Below are 22,315 nucleotides of genomic sequence, written 5' to 3'. Positions count from 1 at the left end.
ATCCGTCAAATTGTTTTATTAGAGAGTGATGTTTATATAGAGAGTGAACGATAATTTCTAAATTATGGATTAATTAATGTAAGAAAGGGTGTATAAAATTTAAACAGATTATGAAGATTAACAAATAATATCTCGAATTGCAAAACTTCAAGCTAATAAACTAAATTCGAGACTAAGGATTATAAATTTGTTGTTTATGTTTAGGTTGATTTCTTTATTTTTGATATTAAAAGCATATGTTTTTGTTTACATATTCCTGCGAAAGTAGCATTTGAGAGTTTTTAACCTGAAATAACGCCTCATTATGCCAGCCCGCTTAGTTGTCTACATTAAGAAAAGAATGTATTTTTAACAATAATATATATTATTCACTACTTAGAATACGGAAATCTGCCACACGAAATAAATCAAGCAATAAAAATAGAATATGCATCTGGAATGACCTTGACGAACCTTTTACAATGCAAAAGTTTTTCAAAGCATTCATCCATTTGCGAAAGTGTGTGTTTTAAAGATTTCTGTGTAGAAATTTTATCTATATTTATTTGAGTGAGAAATGAAAGTCTCTACTTGACCTTTCAGTTATTCATAATATTCAATATTTTTACTCTTCACTGAAAAATTTTTGTTGCTCGAAGCTAAAATGAAGTAAACAAAAAACGAACAGCTGAGAAGTGCTTACAAATTTTTGAAATACCGTAGAGAAATTTGAAAGAAAATTAGAAATTTAGTTAGTTTTATTTATGTAAATGTTGGTGAGCATTTTAGATCTAAGCTCTTCTTTGTTTTCTTTTTTTTTTACTGTAAACCTCCAGCCGCCAATTCAGTTCAGTGGATGCTGACCACATTATTTACGCATAGGTTTACGAAAAAAGTTTGTTACGTTTTGCAAGGTTTTTCTTAATTTTCTTTTTGAATCAATTTTCATTGAAGCACTTAGGTATCACATTTGCTTCAAAACATCACAGTGAAACAATTCTTTTGTTTGCTTTGCAACATCATGATTAACATTATTTGTAATCAAATGTTATTGCCCCTTTGGTAACGTACGTATCATCTTTAGTATATATGCGAGTGACTGATATATTATTGTGGGCGCAAAATGGTAACACTGCCATCAAAGTAGTTTCTTACCCTTGACAGTATTAATTTTCTGCCTACTAAGTTTTCGTTGGTTTATGGCATGAATGTTTCATTAGAAAAAATATTAGAAAATACTGATTGTTGGATCTCAATTTGGAATTAATTAAATGTAAGTAATTATTTGAAATTCAATATCAGTTAAATAATACGCGAACATGTTTTGCACAATAGAACATTTTTATTTCAACTTCTGATTTATTCAATTTTTATAAAAGAAGAATCTATCGTAAATTCGAACGATTATTACTGAATAATGAATTATTTTCATATGATATCGACCTCTTATCCATACAGCAGCGGAAATATGTCTAAACGTAGTGCAGATGATGCCAGCGGAGGAGCGAGCGGAAGTGTGGCTTCAAACATTGGGCAGCCTCCAATTAAAAAAGTGCACTTTGAACCGCATCTCATCGGACCTGTTTCAACTCTCGAAGAAATGGATATTAAAGTTTTGGAGTTTCAGAACAAAAAATTGGCTCAACGTATTGAACAGAGAATGCGCACCGAGTCTGAATTGAGACATCGTATCGAACAACTGGAAAAACGACAAACTCAAGATGATGCCGTCCTCAACGTTGTTAATCGGTATTGGAATCAGCTAAATGAGGACATTCGAGTGTTGTTACAGCGATTTGATGCCGAAACGGCAGACGAATTAGAAAATAAGAATGAAAATGAGGTGACTACATCATTTTTAACCCAATTGTCAACCTGGGATAAAGAGGAACTCGACGATAAGCTGGCTAATCGTGTACAAGTTTCCAAAAGGGCAGTAGCGAAAATTGTTCAGGTTATTGATCGCATTATGCAGCGAAATGAGAAGATTACTATGGCTTTAAAAGGTGAAGTTAGTGCCACTGCAGGTAGTGCATCTAACAGCGGGGAAGGAGGAGGTGATGAGTCGCAAAATGATACCTCTTCCTTGAACACCATACCTAATTGTGAAGAAACTCTTAAACAAATGCACATTGATATAATGACTGAAAATCGTAACTTACAAAATTTAAATACCTCGTTACATGAGAAATTTCATACTATGTCCCTAAAAATGAAAGAATATCAAGATGCCTTAACAGCGAAGGAAACTGAAAATGCAGAGTTAAAAAATCAAATTGATGAACTGCAATACGACTTAGAAAAGGTACATTGTCGTAACGATAAACTCGAGAATCATTTGGCAGAGGCCATAGAGAAATTAAAAGCCTATCATCAAATGCATGGTGATCCTAACAAGAGTTCTGCGTCTAAAGCCACTGGGCATGGCCATGCCCATGTAAGTAGCCAACATATTGAAGATTTGCAAAAAGAATTAGAAGAATACCGTGAATTAGCTAATAATCGCCTTCAAGAGTTAGATAAACTGCATGCCACTCATCGTGAAACTCTGAAAGAAGTAGAGAAGCTTAAAATGGACGTAAGTCGACAATCTATTTATTATAGTTTTTAAACCTTGTTTTGTAAAAGCTTATTTATAGATACGTCAACTACCGGAATCCGTTATCGTTGAGACGACGGAATACAAATGCTTACAATCGCAGTTCTCTGTTTTGTATAACGAATCGATGCAAATTAAAACTATGCTGGATGAAACGCGCAATCAATTGCAAACTAGCAAAAATCAACATTTGCGTCAAATAGAAGTTATGGAAAGTGAGGAACTCATCGCGCAAAAGAAAGTGCGCAGTGAAATGATACAAATGGAAGACGTGTTGGCACAAATACGTAAAGAATACGAAGCCTTGCGTATTGAATTTGAACAGAATATGGCAGCTAATGAACAAACAGCTCCAATTAACCGTGAAATGAGGCACTTGATAACTTCTTTACAAAATCATAATGGACAATTAAAAGGTGAAGTCCAACGTTACAAACGTAAATACAAGGATGCTTCGTCTGATAATGTGAAGTTGCGACGAGAATTGGACGAAGCAGTGGCCAAATTGGAGGGTTCCAAACAACAAGGCGTCGCTGTGCAAGGTGGGAATTGCGATGACCTTAAGCAAGAGGGGTCAACAACAATAAAAGAAGAGTTTTCTGGCAATTCCGGCTCTACTGGTAGTAATTCAACTGATAGTGCAAATGTAAAAGAAGAAAACACTTCCATGAAAGCTGAAGAAGAGAGCATGGAAGAGGACGCTACAAAAGATCAAAAAGAAGGCGTAAAGAAGGAGCACTCATCACCGACCGGTGGAAATGCTGACAAAAAAGACTTTCAAACGTCTACGGGCTCAAATACCTCTTCTACTGTTGCTGTGGCTAATTCCGGACAAAACGTGACTATTAAACAAGAAAAGGATACAAAGGATGCTCAAAAGTCCAAAGATATTAAGGTGATGGAATCAGAAGTAGTGCGCGATCTGAAAGCACAATTGAAGTGAGTTAAAAACTGCGGGTAAAACACGTGCTTTATTCTCAGCTTAATTTTTAATTGTTTTTAGGAAAGCCCTTAACGATCAGAAAGAAATGAAACTTTTGCTAGATATGTACAAGGGCGTTTCTAAAGATCAACGGGATAAGGTACAACTGATGGCTACCGAAAAGAAATTGCGTTCAGAAATCGACGAATTGCGACAACAATTGAAAAAATTGCAAGAGAGCAAACGAGAAGAGCGCAAAAAGCTAGCTGACGAGGAGGCATTGCGTAAAATCAAGCAGCTCGAAGAGCAAAAATATGAGTTGCAGAAGCAAGTAGCAAATCAAAAGCCGGTTGATAATGCGTGGGGACCGGGTGGAGCTAACTACACGCGCCCTTTTGTAGGTTCCCATGAAGAAGAAGCTTTGCTTAATGAAATGGAAGTGACTGGCCAAGCATTTGAAGATATGCAAGAACAAAACTCTAGACTAATACAACAGTTAAGGGAAAAGGACGACGCAAATTTTAAATTAATGTCTGAACGTATCAAAGCTAACCAGATGCACAAATTATTGCGTGAGGAAAAACAAATTTTAGAAGACCAAATGGCCACTAGGGACACACAAATTGAGGCAATGCATATTGTTTTGCGTAAACTGGAGGAGAAAGAACGCAACTTGCAAGCCACTGTGGCTACTATAGAAAAAGAATTGGTGCTACGTCAGCAGGCCATGGAAATGCACAAACGTAAAGCTATTGAATCGGCGCAATCGGCCGCGGATTTGAAACTTCACCTAGAGAAGTATCACGCTCAAATGAAAGAAGCTCAACAAGTGGTGGCTGAAAAGACTAGTTCCTTAGAGGCTGAAGCCTATAAGACTAAACGTCTCCAGGAGGAGTTGGCCCAATTTAAACGTAAAGCAGAGCGCATGAAGAAAATTGAGATGGCTGGCACTACGATTGATGAAGTAATGCTTGAAGAGATACGTGAATATAAGGAAACATTGACTTGTCCCTCATGTAAAGTGAAGCGCAAGGATGCCGTGCTCTCCAAATGTTTTCATGTATTCTGCTATGACTGCTTACGTACGCGATATGAGACGCGTCAACGTAAATGCCCGAAATGCAATTGTGCCTTCGGGGCCAATGATTATCATCGCTTATATTTAACTTAAATATTTTAGGATTTGAAAAAAGAAAATAACAAAAACAAGTGGCTAGAATACCGCAGAATTATTTGCCAAAACTTCTCTAATTTATGTATAATATGGTTTTAATGTAGTTACTAAAAATTATTTGTGTCTTTCCATTTATTTTGTTTTAATGTATTTAATACTGAGAACACTCCCAGTGTGTCCACAATGCATATGATTTACAAATAGCGTGTCAATTTTTCATATTGTCATATATGAGGCACCGTTGAAGTCGCATACATTTTAAATTAGATGTAAAATGATCAATTTTCATGTTTTCTTTGTTTTTTAATTTTTTTATTTACCATCTATTCAATAAAGATAAGTAAGTGTTAGGGCAAGGTATAGTAAATAATAGAAATTATTGTCCCATCGATGGGAACAATATAACAATGCAAATACGATGTTTAAATAAATAAATAGGTACTATATAAACTGAATTAACTGAAACAATAAGAATAATTTGATTTCTAATTAGTAAGAGATATTGCCAAAGGATTTACGTGATTAATCAGAAAACGGGCACGGAGCTAGCTCGATAGCCAATTTGTGCGTTGGGTTGGTGGCTCTCCTTATCGAGTAACAATTAACGGAAATTGAGTTGATGGTACTCGATGGTGTTGGACCGATATGAAATATGAAATATGATATATTTTAGTTCGAAAGCGAAATGCTGTCTAGTGTCATTTTCACCAAGAAAATAAAGCAAAATGCCGTTGTAAAAGCATATATTTATAAAAATCAATGCACATAGAAAGATTACTTAATGTCAGAAATCTTTCAGTTTAGTTGGCGCTACCATATATAAAAAGGAATAAATGGGGAAATATGGGAATGATAAAAAGTGTCAATATAGGATTACCAGAAATTGTGTAACAATATTCTGGAAAAGTAATATTTAGTGTCTGGGCAGTATTTACGCAGACAAATTTTATATGGAAACTATATATATGTCAAGTTAGCCATTATAAAAAAAAAGAATTCGACAATTTAAATAAACAATGGTATATTTAATTCAATTTATTAAAATTAATCTTATATATAGCGATTAGTTTGCTCATCAATATTTTTAAAGTTGCTTTTAAGTTTTTCGAGGTAAATCTCATTCCTTCCTTACTTACTTAATCGAAATTGTTTGATAAACGTATTATTATTATTATTATTATTATTATTATTATTATAAATTTAGCCAGAGAATAAATTCTAAGACTAAAGTCTTAAAGCACTAACATCTAGGGCTATCGGCTGTTATTAGGTTGAGTTATTAGGTTACTTGAGGTTTGAACCCACGACTATTGAAGTTGCTAATCGAGACTCTTGCCTACTCGGCCACTCAGGCGGATTGATAAACGTAAAAACTATATTTTATTGTGTGAGAAATATATTTAATGGAAACTACACTTAAACATACTTAGGTGGCGGCAACGAAACACTCTATCTTGAATGTTTACATTACTTTCACCCGACTTGAGTGCAACGATAAAAATTCAATTATTTTTCGAAATTTAAAATAAACTTTTATATGTACTTATTCACTTCAGGTTATATTTTATTTATTAGATTTTGTTCTATATTTTTTTTTAAATAGATTTTAATTTTGTTGTCAAATTGTTTTTTTTTTTTTTTATTTCTTCTTCTTCTTCTGCAAATCAGCAAATTGACGAAGGACAACCAATGCACTGTACTGAGCAAAAAGGAATTTTATATTTCGTTTTAATTACTTTCTTCTTCTTCTTTACATTATTTTATTATACATACACCGACGAGATCAGAGGTGCGACGAACGAGAAGCACTACTCGATTCGAAAGCAAACTCGATCCAACTCGAAAAGCGATCATATTATAAACCTCTTTCGTATTGTGCGATGTGAAGCTCGATAACGAGATCCATAACTCGACCGCTGACTATTCAAGAAAGCCATTTTAGATATTACAAGTAATTTAATAGCTTTGCGCTGTGATCGGCTCATAAATTTGTATTATGCAAGTGACTCGTATAGCACAGATTTATATCAAATCTACTATGTGTTAGGTAAGTTCTTATATTGCTGAACGTGAACGGTAGGAGTTAACGATTTGATTGCTGCAGTGGTGTGAAATCCCTTTTTAAAATTATCATTGATATTGGCGCATAGGCCACCAATATGAGAGGTATGGATCTATAAATGGTATGAACCGATATGCAACCCGTAAATAATTTTAAAATAATTAAGCTACTTGATCCCAAAGTTCGCGGCAACATTACGTGTATGTGATGTTAGATAGTCCTCGTCCCCATCAGATGGAAGAAAATTCCCTAGACAAGATCTAATTTTGGAATTACGAGATAGGCCACTATGGTGTCTGCGTGCCGTGGGGTAACGTATGTTACCCCCTAAAACACACTTTGCATGATTAATTTGGACTTAATCAAATTTATGTAGATTGGAAAGCTAGTGTGCAACTTTCATTGTATATGTATCCACATCTATCCATAAATTTAGAAATTTAAAAAAAAGGTACGATAATTTCGCACGCTATTCCTGCGTCCCAATAAGCTGTTTCAATTTGGATTTTCTATTGCGTTATAAATACTTCGCTTATTATTATTATTGTTATTATTCGAGTGGGGCTCTTACTCGTAGTCAGTATTTAATTCCTGTATAATTTTAATCTGTTTTTATATACAATTTGTATTTCACGTTTATTATACCCAATTTTTATATTATTATTTTTTAGTTCTATAACTTTATAGGGGCCCTAGTATTTATTTTGTAGCCTATGTTTTACTTCATTTTTTAATAAAACTAAGTTGCCTATTTCTATTTTAAAATTATTGACTATTTTGTCATACTATGTTTTATGTTGCTGCTTTGCCTTATTTAGTAATAATCTGACACGTTTTTGTGCTATTTGTAGCTTAGATTTTACTTTTAACAAAAAAATGTAGATTAGTGTAAAATAAATATAAATTAAATAAATAATTTCTAAATTTAAAATAAATTTCCTCCATTTGCGCTGTTTTCTTTTTGCATTAGTTTTATGTCTACATACAAAATCATACGATTTGCCAATTCCCATAACGTTTTGTAAAAAGTCGGCAAAATTGAAGTCGCGAAACGAAAATAGGAATAACGCTTTATTGTGTTTTAGACCTTGAGGTTCTTCGTATAATTATTCGCATATAAAAAATTACTATTTAATTTTGTAGTAAATGAATGCGAGATGACAGCCATAATCGTGCCACGATATTTCCTACGGGAGTTCAAATTGAAAATGCAATTTTTAAGAATTCAGTGGTCATTTGATATTTTACTAACGGTTTATAAAAGCGTACGTACATCTTGTCGATAACAGCAACTAAATTTAAGCAGTATGAGGTTTAATGTAATTAGGAAAATTTAATTTTAAACCTTCCTTTGCTTCAAAGAATGTATATGATAATGTTATCGTATCAACATGCTCCAATTTAGGATCTTTAGTGTATTCAGGATCAATGTAAAAAAATACGGGCATATCAACCTAAAAGAAGTAGGTATAAAAAATAAGCTTTAATATATGGCTTTTCTTTTAATAAAGCATTTTTACCTCTTCGTGAGGATTTAGTTGCTGTTCTTCGAAACAAAAACATTGTATCTTATTAAAATAAGCACCAGCCTCGAAGGGAACTACGTTGTACGTGCTTATACCTACTACTGGACGATCTGTGGGATTTTTGGCTGTATAAAAGGCCAAAGCAGTCTCGCCTGGCGCTACTTTTATCTCATATTGTTGTGGCTTGAAGTTCCATCTCATTGAAGCGGCCAAATCAGCGTTAAAACGCACTTTGATAATACGATCTGGTATCTTTTGCATAGTCTCTACTTTGTCGGAATCATGGCCTAAGCTGGTCGTACCTCCGTAGCTGTAAGCCTGCAATAGATATGTTAACATATTCCGTATATGAAATTAGTTTCTAACAAAGGAAATAAACATATGCAGTACCTGACAAAACATCCTATACAATGGCACTGCTGCGTAGCTCAAGCCTACTACTAAAATACCTCCTGCTGTTATGTAGTACAAAGTAGATTTCACGTTTCGATTATGCGTTGTTTCAGAAGCCGTGCCTTTACGTCCTCCCCGTTCTACACTTAATAGTCTTCGTTTGATAGATGGGCACAAATTTAAAAATGCTCCTTTTAGTCTCCAGCAATTTTTTAACATTTTAAAACGAAAAATGCTTAACCTCTTAACAATTAACAAAATTCGTTCAATTGCTCTCTAAAAAGTTTTATAACTTTCCAAAGGGGAAAAAACGTTTGTTTATCGGTTTTTGTCGACAGCTGTTTACTTGGACTTTTTCAAGATTATTAGGCATTGGGTTGTCAGCTGTTTGTTGTTTGGTATATGAGAACGTTTGAACTAAGTAACTTTTGAATCACAAAAATATACTAAAAATTAAAAAAAAGTAATAGTAAATATCAAAAAATTAAAATTTCTTGTAATTTTTTCATAGAAACAGAAGTGATTTGTGGTCGTGGTCAAATCTTTTATTCGTTTCATGACATTAATCGATAAAAAAAAACCTTTTTGTATAAACGTTTCGAATATATTTTGTGTTCAAGCAGGGAATGGAAATAAAAAACTATAGCGGTGACGATATTGACTCTTTGTTTGCTGATGCAAAAAACAAAAAATTGTCTACCTCTTTTAGTATGAAAAGCGGTCGTGCAGCGGATAACTTGGAGGAAATGTTTGGCATAGAAGAGGAGGAGAGTGCACGAAACTTAAAAATACGAGGATCTAGAAGAAGTAATCTTTCTGCGACCATTACTTCCTCTAAAACCTTGAATACACCGAGGATTATAAAACAAGGCCCGTCTCAGAGTGTTGTCGACGATGAGGAAGATGATAATCTAGGTTTTGATCCCAAGAAACCGAAAGCTGGTAACAGAGCTCAAAATCTTTTTGACGATTTGTTGGCACCTTTGGAAAAACGCTCTCAAACAAATGCTGCAATTAGCAGTGGTAGTGGAGGAGGAGTTTTAAAAGCTCCCATATCACGTCAGTCAACTGATACAACCACCGAAAACTCTAACATATATCAAAATTCCGTAACACGACCGAAAACAGCAGGTAGGCGTGGTTCTAGCATGTCTACTGTAATCAATCCAGAACCTTTAGTTTTATTTGCTAAAGACAGGGATAGCAATGCTGCAATTTCCGATCTATCAACGCCGAATTCGCGCAAGAAGATCACCACCAATTGGTTAGGACTACCAATAGAACCGCAAAAGACACCTGATAAAGCAGAAACTACACTTGAAACTTCTAAAGAATTGAAAATTGCTACTGATGCATTTCCTGCACCGGGCGACTTACAGGCAGATCAAAATAACGTAAATAGTGAGGACCAAAGCGCTGCTGAGAAAAGAGTACAAGTTCCATCAACAACCTCTCAACCAACTTCTACACCAGCAGATCAAATGGCACAAAACATAATTTTGCTTAACTCAATGAAGATCGGTGCCAAGCAAAATATTAATAATTTGAAATACCAAGAGCACCACTTAATTTTGGCTAATCAAATTAAACAGCAAGAAAAAGTTTTAATGGAAACTCAGCGCAAACAAGAATGTTTGTTGCAACAGCAAGAAACACAATTTCAAAATTTTTTACAACAACAAATTCAACGTCATCAACAATTGGAGGAGATTATTATGAAACAACAGCAACGTCTTAATAGTCACCTGCAATTGATGATGGCCAATCAAACATCAATAGAACGCCAAGCAATTCCCGATTTAGATTTGGCACACATTTCATCTTCTTCTAATCAATTAACTGATAATGAAATTCAAGAAGTGAGTGGGAGAAATCAGTGTGAAAAAGAAACTCTATTTAATCTCATACAAGTTGAAGCGCAAAATAAGCGTTTAGAATTGGAAAATCTAAGATTAGAGGAGTTGATTGTCAATACGAAAACTAATTACGAAAAGGAAATAGATTTATTGGAGAAATCGAGCAAGTAAGAATATTATTAGATTGATTTAAAAAATAAAAGTAATTTTTCCTATATTATTTTCCTTCCTATTTCATAGAAAACAAATTGAGGTTTTGGAGCACCAAGTCGCTAACATTGATCAACGTTTTAAGGAAGATATAGAAAATGTAAAAAACCATTATCAACAGAAATTGGATGAAATGAAACGGGAACAGCAGTCTCTTCGCAAGCATTACGAAGAAGAAATAACTAATCTTAGGCAGGATCACGAAGATGAGATGAGGAAAGCGCATAGAAATTTTAGTGAGGATATGGAAATAGTAAAAGAGGAATATCGTCGCATATTGGAAACGATAAGAGAAACGAAAATGTTAGAATTTGCGACTATTCAAGAAAACGGTTCCTATTTCGAATGTTTGAAATCGGCATCTAGTAATTTGACAAATTTAACTGGAGGTCTAGAAGAATTACGTGAAGATATGCGCAAGAAAATTGATGTTATCCATCTAGAAAGAGAAAAGAAAATAGATCTACGCGAAAAACGGGTAGAAGATGCTGAGAAGCGTTTAGCAATCATGGAAAAAGGAGCTGAGGAAGAAAAATTAAGATTACTGGATATGGTTAGTGCTATGGAATTGCAAATGGCTAAATTGACGAAGGAAACATCAGAGGAGAATTGGCAATTGCGTCAAAAATTGAGTAGTTTGGATGCAGAGAAAGCTTTATTAGCCAAGGAAAAAGAATATTTTCGGGATCAGATGGTTAGAGATGAAGAACGTCTTAAAGATTTGAAAGAGCACCAGTTATGTGAGTTACAAAAATGTCAGATTGAGCTGCAAGAGGAACGTGCTCGACTAAAAACGGAACGTGTGAAATTTGAAACGGACAAACGTCTACAGTCTTGCACTGACATAGATAAGGATCGCATGGAGGTGGAGGCTGCCATGCAAGTGGCTCAAGATGCAGCCCGTAAGGCAGACGTGGAAAGAGAACGCTATTATAAAATGCAAAGACAATTGGAACAACAAAAACGCGATCTAGCTGACAAAGAGCATTCACTAAATGTAAAAGAAGAGGAATTGCAACAAGAATTATTGTCATATCGCATGAGTGAACGCCTATCGCAAGAGTCGCTACAAAAGTCGAAATTAGCTGAACAGTATTATCACAATAAGATTCAGATGCTGCAGCAGAAATCACATGAAATGGCTGAAAAAGAAGCTCACCTCTCGCAGGAGCGTCTACTTTTATCGCAAGATCGCATAGCCCTGCATGCTCTCAAAAATAAACTAAATCGACAGACCAAATGCTCTTTATGCCAAATTAATCATAAGACAAATGACGATATTAGCGAGACTTTAAATAAGAACTCAGTTAAGGAGAATAGATCGCTGATTGAGAGCACAAATAATACAGCTTTTACATTGCTTTTGGGGGCTCAGAATGATGATTTGGTCGAGCATTTATTGGATGTTAACATTGCCGAATCATTACGTAAACTGAATTCATCGACGAGTTTGGGTGGTTGGGAAGCTCTGCTCGACGATGATCACAAAAAGTTAGTACAAAATCAGCAGATCGATAAAGAAAGCACAAGTGATGATGTTAAATAATTATCTATTGGACATATTTGAGTCGTAATTGGAAAACGTTCGCAGAAAGATAAAAATTGTATTTAAATGAAATATAGTCGAGAAATAACTCACGGTACAAACGACATATCCAATCTTGTCTCGTCTCGATCCTGAATTTGAATTGAGTTAGTCCCACGACATTATTGGGGGCTCAAATTACTTCAAATTACAAATACTTATCATTTTGTATTCGTAGATTGTAAGAGCAATTGTTAGCACAAAAGATCTAAATATTCAGTATTATAATAAAATTAAAAAACAAAGGTTTTTTTTTATAACTTCAAAATGAAAAACTGCAAGAATTAGTTATCAATGTGTAATTATTGCCGTTAATCTCAACGAAGCGCATTTTCTTTCTGGAGAATGACAAGGAAAACCTTTGAAAAAAGCCATGGATAACCTTAAGTTTAAGGTGAGCGAAGAATTAAAATATCGTCAATATGCCACGTAATACGTCTGTATCTCTAACGCCGATGCCCAAAGCGTGGAGTTACTAACTTAGACGCGTCGTTCTCAGAAACCAATTATCAATAAATCTGAAATTTTATATAGTTTTACGGGAAAAATCTGAATGCAGACTGTGTGAAACTGTGTGAAACAACAAACTATCCTATCAAATATCCTGATCTAAAAATGATAAACGTGTTATTGTGAGATCGTAACGCGAGAATAAAAAATATATGCTTAACTACTTTTTTTCGTTCTGTGATAAAGTAAATATTAAGTTTGTGCGGATATATACAATACTCAGAAGGACTCGAGATTCGGCCCAACTTTTATTATATCGGTCGATTTATAATTATTTTCCGAACACATTTAAGCTTGGTTGTCCGCCTGAGCAGCATTCATATGTTCTTGTTTTCAACCTACAGGCCACAATTTTCAGGATATTTTGATGAAATTTAGTACGTTGATGTGTGTTTGGTCCAAGGACGAATGATATTGAAAAGGTTTAGGATCGGACCATTCGCCTTATCATTGAAAAAAAAAATTATGCAGTTTTTAGAGGTTTCGACGAAAGTCGCTTAGTAATAATATTTCGGCATTATAAATTGGTATGAAAACTTTGGATCGCATGGTCTAAGTATTTGAACAGGTTGTCATAGAACCGTTCCCACGCAAACTCAATCTTTATACTAATTTTCAATATTTGTTCAAAATTCGTTTGTAATAATACGTTGACATCAATATTAAGTTTACCGAGTTTGGACTACGTAGGTCTATGTTTTTGATCTGAGCCCATATAAAGGGTTTTAATCAAGAATAAGACTTTATATGTCAAAAAGTTTCATTTTCAATATTTTATGATGAAAACTGGTCCTTAGTGAATTCGCACGATATATAGGGGCCCTCATAATAGCCGTACCCGTCTATGGCGACAAAGCCTAATTTGTGGTTTGCTATGACAGGAGCAACTGGAAAATGATAAAATATTCGACAACTAAATTCAGTTTGCTAAATTTAAACAACATTGACATTTGAGTATTCCGAGTATGAGGGCTTTCATGAAAATTATGCATTTACACTATCGCTTGCAAATTTGCAAAAGAATGTGGAAATGATCCCAAATTTTTTACAGGACATGCCTGCAGCGCTGTAGGATAAATGGTTTTATTTTGAAAATTAAAAAAATCAGCCCTGCCCACTCTATATTTTAGAGAATGGAAATGTAGTTCTTTTATATTATTTTTGCATTTTTGTAGGATAACGATGATGGTTATAAAAGATTCGGACACGACGAATATAATTTTCGTACTTGTTTTTTTTTTTTTTTTTTTTTTTTTTTTTTTAATATGGAATTCTTTTCTTCAGATCCGCCATATACTACTCGCCAATTCCGTTTTATTTGAAAACCATATCAACTAACGAAATGTAACGAACAAACTAATCCGCTACGCGTCGTGACGCCCATCAGAAATAATACGCTTACCTTGTTGGCTTTTACTCTTCGAATTCAGTTTAGTTGATATCCATATCGCCGGCATAATTAAGAAATGATTAATCCATCAGATCGTGGTGTCCTTCATATGTATTTTAGAATGAACGCATCTTTAGACCGATAATATATTGTTGCAGATATGTTATGAGTTTTGATGAAAAGAAATCGCATTCAACAGAAAAGCAAAACCAAGTAAACATTCATGGCGCGTCACCTGCGTCTGGATTAAAAACAATTAGTAATAAATTGAAAATGTTGCGATAAATTAAATAAGAATTGATAACTTGTTTGCACATGGGGCATATATTAGAAGAATATTTGCGGACATTGAAAGCTAGAGTCGAGAGAGTCGAGTCATGAGTTGTAAATAAATTCCATACTATCCTAAAAATCACAATACGAACGAATACGAGCTCAAAGGAATTGATTTTGGAGTTTACGTTACAATGTTATTGTGTATATGTGTACATGTGTATGAGAGAATGTATTCAAAAAAATTATATTATATATGTTAGATAAGTAGCGACGGATACGAGAAGAATGTAAAGGTAAGTGTAAGCGTTTTCAGTTTTCTTTGAATGAAAGTAAATATAATAATAGTTATTTGACTCCTGCTTGGTAGTTCTATTGTTTATATGCATAACAATATAAATTGGATAACAGTAAAAGCCGAAATATTGTTGTAGCTTTGTTTGCGTAGCTATCGTAATCATATTTGCTAAGAAATGAATTTTTTGTTTTTTTTTTGTTTTTCTTTGTTACAAAAATTTTCACTTAAAAAACCTGACTGAATTGACTAAAAACAAGTGCAAAGCAACATGAATTTTTAATTAAATATTTAGTTATTTACATAGGCGTAGATATTTATATGCATATACCTTAATTTTTCAGATAACTCTTAAAAGCTCTTTGTCGGCGTTTGGAGTTTAATCAAAAACAACAAAAAAAAAGACATTCTGTTCTAATTACCTTATAAGATAATTTCAAGAAAAATACGTCAGCCTTACACAATAAGTAAGCAAATAAGTGCTTTACAACGCTAATCAACTTTTGTAGATTAATTAAAGCGAATAAAATTTGTTGCATGCCACTATTCTAGCGATTCGAGTGAAAGTATTCCAAATTTGTTTACGTTGATTGATTAAATTAATGAAAATCTGAATATTTTCCAGTATCAAATGGAGTTTTTCGTGATGAAAATTATCTAACAATTAATTTGAATATTTCATTATAATATAATTAATAAGCAAATATTTTCAGATAATTTTCATAAAATATTTGACTTAAGACTTTATATCCAATGCATACTATATTTGTCCTTGAAAAATGCAAACATTCGGCATCGGAGGCCTTATAAAGTAAAATTTTTGAATTTACTTAGCCTCGTCCGTTTCATTATCTATCTGTCATTGGAGTTTTCGTAAATGCAACAAATTGAATATAAAATTCAAGCGTCACTTACATATCACAACCGGCCACATTTGAACTACATATATATAAAATCGTTCAACTTAGATCAAATGATAGATATTCATGTAGAGCCTGAAATATATACTTGGCAAGATCGTATGAAAAAGCTTCAAGATGGACGTGTTGAATCTTCAAATACTAACGACTATAAGGAAAAAGGCTGCATTTGGCAACCAGTTTACAGTTTAGAGATATTGCATTAAAACGCGTCCGAAATATTTCTTATGGCCATTGATTAGTGTAAAAAAAATTTTTTTTAATCAATCAAAGCTTATCTAAGCTGATGATTTTAATAATCCTTGTTCAAATTGTTGGACCAAGACGGATAGATACGTGAAGCGAGTATAAGTCCCGTTTTTAAAATCTCCTTCATGTCTGTTTTTATTCCTAACAGATTTTCGGGACCCCCTCGTATCGCATGGAATTTCCAAAAAGTCGATGCGAATAACATTCTTTTTTTTTTGCAAGTCAGCTAATACACGTTTATTCAAGATAAAACAGGACAGTTTTTCGATACCAATACAAATATGTAGAAAGTTATTATTATTATTATTATTATTATAAATTTAGCCAGACAATAAGTCCTAAGACTAAAGTCTTAAAGCACTAGCATCTAAGGCTTTCGGCTTTATTAAAAACTCTACCGCACTTGAGCTTTGAACCCATTACCATTGAGTTGCTAGTCGAGACTCTTGCCTACTCGATCACTCAGGCGGATTGTAACCGATCCCTAAAGCCGAGTATTCGAGCAAATGCAGTTTTTATATATAGACTTATACGATTGATCGGAAGTATATTCATATATATATATATATATGCGGTATATCAAATTCAGAGTTGATCTTAAAGATTGAGATATCGTTTTCAAAATTGGTAGAAATCTTGAAAGATATTTCACATAGGTTGAGACAAATCGGTCAAAGGATGCGGCGACAGAACAAAATAAAATGAGAAAACATTTATTTTTGAAAAAAAAATTTTTTTTCTTTTTGCATATGAATCGTTATTTAAAGATAAAAATTTCCGCGCCTATCTTATTGTGGACTTCATCCACTTACCGTATCATAAGGTATAAAACTTTTCTCTATTTGTTTTTTGTTTTGTTTTTTTTTTTTGTAAGATAAAGGCGAGGGACATAAAAGATTCGAATTGAATTTTTTAATCGTTTTAGAAATCGATCACAACTCAAAGTTTGAACGTCTACATGCTAGCGCTTAAATCTTTTTTTTTTTCGTTTTTCCTTATTTTGTGAAAAATTGCGGTCAATGTTGAAAAGTAATGCCATTCGTATTCAAAAAGACCAATTTGAAAATTTACCTAACCTTGGTGTTGAATTTTTGCAATTAATAAACATTTCTTAGTATTATTAATCGCTTAGTTGGCAGTATTCGCATCGCTTCACTTGCGAGATCAGCAAAAAGCAAAAAAAAAAAACAAAACCTTTTGCATTCATTTTATGAAAATGATGATGATGTATCTTATAAATATGAAAGTCAATTCATAAAAATTCTACAGTTAATGTTAAATATAATTTAGTGATTACATGCAGGCAAAGTATTTCATTCTTAAGATGTTTTCGCTTTATGAAAATTTATTAATAATTTTAGGTAAAGTTTTCGAATGAAAAAAATAAATAAATAAAAGTCCGGTATTTTTAATGGAGTTATCTATTATTCTCGTTCCAACAGTTTCAAGCTATGTTTGGCTTCAAGCAAACTGTAATCCATTGCCTCAGAAGGAAATTGAAAACAACAACATTGATGTTGTTCAAGGTTGGGATTATAATACTCTTGCCGGGCATTTTAAGGATTTCTTTATGTATTTACCGATCATGTTTACATCACTTAAGGAGACAATGAACGGATTTCCAAAGATGGCTGAAGGTATTAAAATATTAACGAGTCAAGCTGAACAATTGCCATCTAATAGCGACATCTTTGACGACAATGAATGCAAATGTAACTCGCACGTAACCCAACAAAATGCTAATAACATCGAGAAGGATAATCTTTACAACTAAGAGAGACAATACAAAAAAAAAAAAATGCCCGTTCATTAAAATCCATTATGATTCCACTAATTTTGTTTTACGTGTCACATGCAAATTGTTAAGGATCGAAAAGAGAAAAGAAAATGAAAACAATAAACAAACAAAATAATTACCTCACATGGCCGCTAGTTGATTAAAGACCGCATTACTTACTTATGGTTTGATTTATCTCATTGAACGCATTGATAGTTAGCTATAAATAAATGTATGAGTGTAAGTAACTAAGCTTTCATGTCGAAAATTTGCAAATTAAGTTTTTATCAACTGATCTCTCTATGTGCTTTGAATAAAAACGAAATTCAAGAGCAAATGATTTTTTCGATGTCAGGTAAAGTTGAAGGAGATGGCAGGATATATTGGTCCTTTTTTATGGCTCAAAGTTTCTTTGTAATCTTTCGAGGACACAAGGACTAGCATGAATGCATACACATAGATGCCTGTTAGTTTGTTTGCTCTCTTCCTTCTCGCTTATCCCGGCTATATTGATCTTTTTCATCGTTTTCATTTCGTTTTTCTCTTTGCTTTGCTTTGGCTTGTGCTGCTTGCATCCATAGATTGTGTTTATAAGTTAAGCCTTTACATATATAAATATTTCCGCATGAATTTAATTGAGTTAGTTAGTAATTATTTGCTCTCTTGTGCTAAGTTTGTGCGGATGTATGCAACACATTTTGAATTAATTTTAAGTTTATATGTCCGCCTCTATGTAATTTTTGAGAAGAGAATGCGCTTGAAATTCGGTTGTATTAGAAGATTTTATCGGCCGCATTCCCTCCCTCATATGATGCCTTATTTTAAAATGTAGGGTGACGTGGGGTATTGAATGGTGGACCTTGCATCATCATAGTGTGTTTGCTTGTTTTTAAATTATATTTTGCAAAATATTATCGTAGATGCAAGAAGAAGAAGAACGAGAAGAAGAAGAAGAAGAAAAATGAATCGTAGCAGACATTTGTATGTGCGTGCTGTAGATTTTTCTTATTTGATAATATAAGCCCGGGAATGCGAAAATGCAGAAAGCAAATGAATCGTTAATTAAATCTGAAGAATGTATTTTTATTTTGTCTTCATTTTCGTATGTGTGCGTTCACTTAACATATAGATATGGAGAACGTAGGATACGGAATACTTACCAATAGTGCAATAGCGCACATAGAGTATATCGGCTTTGTCGTCTCATGATCATCAGTTCGTATGCAAATAATCAATCAATCCCTTTCAAATTGCTTTGATTTGAAATATCGAAAGCAAAGTTTTCGAATTAATTTCTTTTTTAAAGCTTTTTTTTAATATTTCATAGATTTTTATCTATACTGTATATAGCGCAGGGCACAAGATTAGCAAGAACTTTAGATCTTTTTGATCGATCCTGATTAATCCGAATTCAGTTTAATTTTTTTTTCTTTTTTTTTGCTTTTTCGCTTGTCCTATAAGAGATGGTCAACGAAGATATTTATTGATTGTCCAATTTTGGCAATTGTCCAGGACAAGGATTTTTTGATCAAAATTGTAAGGGACCCATGGCCATAAAAAATTTAATATTATTAATAGTTCGGTACGAGACTTTTCGAACGAAGAGAATGAAAGGTGTAAAAATCGAAAACTGAGCTATCAAGATATAGCAGTCCTCGATCAATAAGATCAATGAATAATGACAAAATACATGACCACTGTTGAATATAAGAGGTAATCCGAAAATTGGAATCATGAACATTGTAATAGCTTGCATTGTCCGTCTACCCTGAATGCATCGGTTGCATAGGCAAAGATTCGATCACGAAGCCGATCCTACTTATCTAAACTGTCGCGGCGGCGAGAGGAAACATTAAAACACGTTTCTCGGGAATGTCCACGAATCGATTGCGAGAGAAACTTACAAATGCGGTCAGTTTGTTAAGAGGCCTGTGAAGACGAGTTGAGTTAAGGCTCCGACGATCCTTCCGACGTCTGGAATGATTCTCGTCAGTCAGACGTGTAAGGGGGGAGGGGGGGGGGGGGGAAGTTATGCGGTATGCCGTGAGGCGGATAAACCATTGTTGACTAAAGAAAAAAAAAAAAAGATTTTTTTTTTAATATTTATTTGAAATTTATTCATTTTATTGGGTGTGTGGAATCGTGTTGTGTTACAAATGTTGTCTGTTTGGTTGTTTCTTGTTGTTGTTGTTATTGTAAATCTTGTAATAAAATTTATTTGATTTTCTCGGTTATTTTATTATTTGTTGTTGTTTTTTGTTTTTCAATTATTTTGCCTTAAACGGAAATAATATAGATTTTTATTAATTTTTCTTCTTCTTTTTTATGAAATCATTCTTCGGCATAATATTGAATTTACTTCACTTCAATTTATTATTCATTCTCAACATATTTATTGTTTTGCATTGCTGATGATTTTGTTTCTCTCGAGTGCTCGAGTTGTTTTGCTTTGCTTTGCTGTTTATGTTCTTTTTTTTTTGTTTGTTTGTGAGGGTTTTTTGTTTTTTAATATGAATTATAATATAAAATGTCATTCTTATGTATTTTTTTTTTTGTTTATATATATATATATATATATATATATATATATATATAAATATTTTTGTTTTGTTATTTTCATTGTGGACTTTTGTTGCGTTTCTTTTCCTTTTTTCCTTTTAATTATATTTATTACGAATTAAAATCCTTTACACATTTACAAATATTTTATAAATAAACTTTTCTTTTTAAGTGTTAAATTTTAATACTTATAAAATTGTTTTGATTTTTATAACTTTTTTTTTTTTTTTTTTTGTAAAATATATATAAGTATATATATAATTATATATATATACTTGTTAATGTATTAATTTCTGAAATTAGTTTAAATATAAAATAATTCACAAAATACAATTCACAACTACATACGTAATAATCCTTCGCATCGTCTCGTCTCGTCTCGTTTCCTGTCCTCGATTGTTTCATATTACTTTTAATCCTATTGATAAACATTTCAACTCTTCTTGATCGGTTTTTTTTTTCTAAATATTCATAACAGACACACATACATACATACAAACATAGTACACACAATATACGTATATTTATTCTATTTATACAAAAAGTTGTGATATTCATACTCTTTTTATTTTATTTATTTACCTTTTTGTAAAAGTTTTTTAACACTTTGTTTTACATTTATAAAAACAAAGAGCAGTAATTAAAATAAAACTACATTTAAAAATATCGTATACGTTTTGTTTTCTTTTTTTTTCTTTAAAAATGATTTTGTTTATAAAAGATAACTAAAACTTGGCATAGCTCAGAAAAGGCCAAATATTTTTGTATTAGGAAGGGGATGCCTAAGGTTTTCTAAGCACTATTACGCCAACCTCAAGATCTCCTTGCATTGATCTCAAATGGCCGAACGTTGTTAGAGTTTTTGTATTTTTTTTTTTTTTTTACTTTAACATGAACGATACGCCTCCCTAAGTTAAATAGAACAGTTCATAGCAAGGACTTTTAAGATATATAGATAATTCAATTTCGAATTGATCATAGCTATGTCTATAAATCACTTATTATGCCTTTAGTGAGAGATAATGTAAATAAGAATCCATCCGATGTCCATCAACTCAAGTAAAGCAGAAAAGTGCAAAAAGTCGGAAAAAGTGAAATATGTGCACTATTTCTGGGCGGTAATAATACTTGTTCTCAATTTTAGAGTCTCTCTCTCTCTCTCTCTCTCTCTACCTATCTTTATCTCGCTCTAATAAATGTTAGATAAAGTAGGAGGTGATAAGAAGAAAGCAAAAAGGTGGAATGGTTGGAGAGGGGGGCGAGAGAGAAAGAGAAAGAGAAAGAGAGAGAGAGAGAGAGAGAGAGAGAGAGAGAGAGAGAGAGAGAGAAAGAGTCATGTTTTCGTATATTTGATTTAAAAACATGTATGAACATTATAGGCCGACCCTACACCACATTGTGTAACATAATTCTTATTTTTGTATAAAATTATAATATTATGGGTCAATTTTCATCACCACTTATTAAAGCATGGACTATTCTGCTCTGCAAAGAATCAATTTTCGTGGAAATCCTTTTAGCAGGTAGGGTAGGTTGCAAAAAATAGGTCGGGATTTTCCAAATTTGGTACAGTTAATTTTTCTCATGTTAAGTCCCTATTATGATATAATTTTCATCATGAAGCCTTTTTGTCGTATGAAGTTCACTTTTCGCTAAATGGGAGGGAATTTAAAAATTGCCCGCGTCGATGCAAAATTTTCATACCGATTTAGAATGTCGAAATTTTACTTGGCCACTTTTGTCGAGAAATTTTGAAAATTACAATTTTTTCCCATACAACGAGCGTGTTGAAAAAGTGGATCGATCCGAATCATTTTCAACGGCGTTCGTTCTTGGGTTAAAACGCGACACTCTATCAAATTTCATTAAAATATTTCAAAATATTGGAACCCGTAGTTTGAACATAACTTTACATGGACGGACATCGGACGGAGAGAGGAACAGACAGGCTTAGATCAATTCAGATTATGATTCTCGTGGGTCTATCTTAAGCCCTTCTGCGTGCTATATACGTCTGCACTAACCTGCATCATAAA

General features: G+C 33.1%; 3 protein-coding genes across 3 annotated transcripts; 2 read left to right on the top strand and 1 right to left on the bottom strand.

Annotated features, from left to right (window-relative positions):
* The first annotated feature begins 980 nt into the window (after window positions 1-980).
* On the top strand, window positions 981-12,531 carry LOC119644930 (E3 ubiquitin-protein ligase Bre1). The gene is made up of 6 exons (XM_038044673.1): window positions 981-1,252; window positions 1,438-2,557; window positions 2,619-3,517; window positions 3,582-4,662; window positions 9,258-10,678; window positions 10,752-12,531. Exons 2-6 carry the CDS (start codon window positions 1,448-1,450, stop codon window positions 12,265-12,267), a joined length of 6,027 nt encoding a protein of 2,008 aa, XP_037900601.1. The 5' UTR covers window positions 981-1,252; window positions 1,438-1,447; the 3' UTR covers window positions 12,268-12,531.
* LOC119645309 (cytochrome c oxidase assembly protein COX11, mitochondrial) lies at window positions 8,016-9,274 on the bottom strand. Its single transcript, XM_038045451.1, has 3 exons — window positions 8,653-9,274; window positions 8,257-8,580; window positions 8,016-8,190 (listed from the first exon to the last, which is right to left on the bottom strand). The coding sequence occupies exons 1-3, from the start codon at window positions 8,872-8,874 to the stop codon at window positions 8,035-8,037; spliced, it is 702 nt and encodes a 233-aa protein (XP_037901379.1). The 5' UTR covers window positions 8,875-9,274; the 3' UTR covers window positions 8,016-8,034.
* Window positions 12,532-17,216: 4,685 nt separating the features above from the next.
* On the top strand, window positions 17,217-17,847 carry LOC119632488. Its single transcript, XM_038025409.1, has 2 exons — window positions 17,217-17,304; window positions 17,386-17,847. The coding sequence occupies exons 1-2, from the start codon at window positions 17,241-17,243 to the stop codon at window positions 17,715-17,717; spliced, it is 396 nt and encodes a 131-aa protein (XP_037881337.1). The 5' UTR covers window positions 17,217-17,240; the 3' UTR covers window positions 17,718-17,847.
* Window positions 17,848-22,315: the final 4,468 nt, after the last annotated feature.

This window comes from Glossina fuscipes, unplaced genomic scaffold (genome assembly GCF_014805625.2).
Source record: "Glossina fuscipes isolate IAEA_lab_2018 unplaced genomic scaffold, Yale_Gfus_2 1, whole genome shotgun sequence".
In the NCBI taxonomy this organism is placed as follows: domain Eukaryota; kingdom Metazoa; phylum Arthropoda; class Insecta; order Diptera; family Glossinidae; genus Glossina; species Glossina fuscipes.
This window is presented reverse-complemented; position numbering and strand designations above follow the sequence as displayed.

Excerpts from the sequence above, each read along its gene's own strand:
- LOC119644930 (XM_038044673.1), top strand. The coding sequence starts at position 1,448 with ATGTCTAAACGTAGTGCAGATGATGCCAGCGGAGGAGCGAGCGGAAGT. Across the intron at positions 4,663-9,257 it reads ATGATTATCATCGCTTATAT|ATATATTTTGTGTTCAAGCA; the intron begins TTAACTTAAATA and ends TAAACGTTTCGA. Across the intron at positions 10,679-10,751 it reads TTATTGGAGAAATCGAGCAA|AAAACAAATTGAGGTTTTGG; the intron begins GTAAGAATATTA and ends CCTATTTCATAG.
- LOC119645309 (XM_038045451.1), bottom strand. The coding sequence starts at position 8,874 with ATGTTAAAAAATTGCTGGAGACTAAAAGGAGCATTTTTAAATTTGTGC. Across the intron at positions 8,581-8,652 it reads TGTATAGGATGTTTTGTCAG|GCTTACAGCTACGGAGGTAC; the intron begins GTACTGCATATG and ends TATCTATTGCAG. Across the intron at positions 8,191-8,256 it reads AACTAAATCCTCACGAAGAG|GTTGATATGCCCGTATTTTT; the intron begins GTAAAAATGCTT and ends TACTTCTTTTAG.
- LOC119632488 (XM_038025409.1), top strand. The coding sequence starts at position 17,241 with ATGCAGGCAAAGTATTTCATTCTTAAGATGTTTTCGCTTTATGAAAAT. Across the intron at positions 17,305-17,385 it reads AAATTTATTAATAATTTTAG|TTTCAAGCTATGTTTGGCTT; the intron begins GTAAAGTTTTCG and ends TCGTTCCAACAG.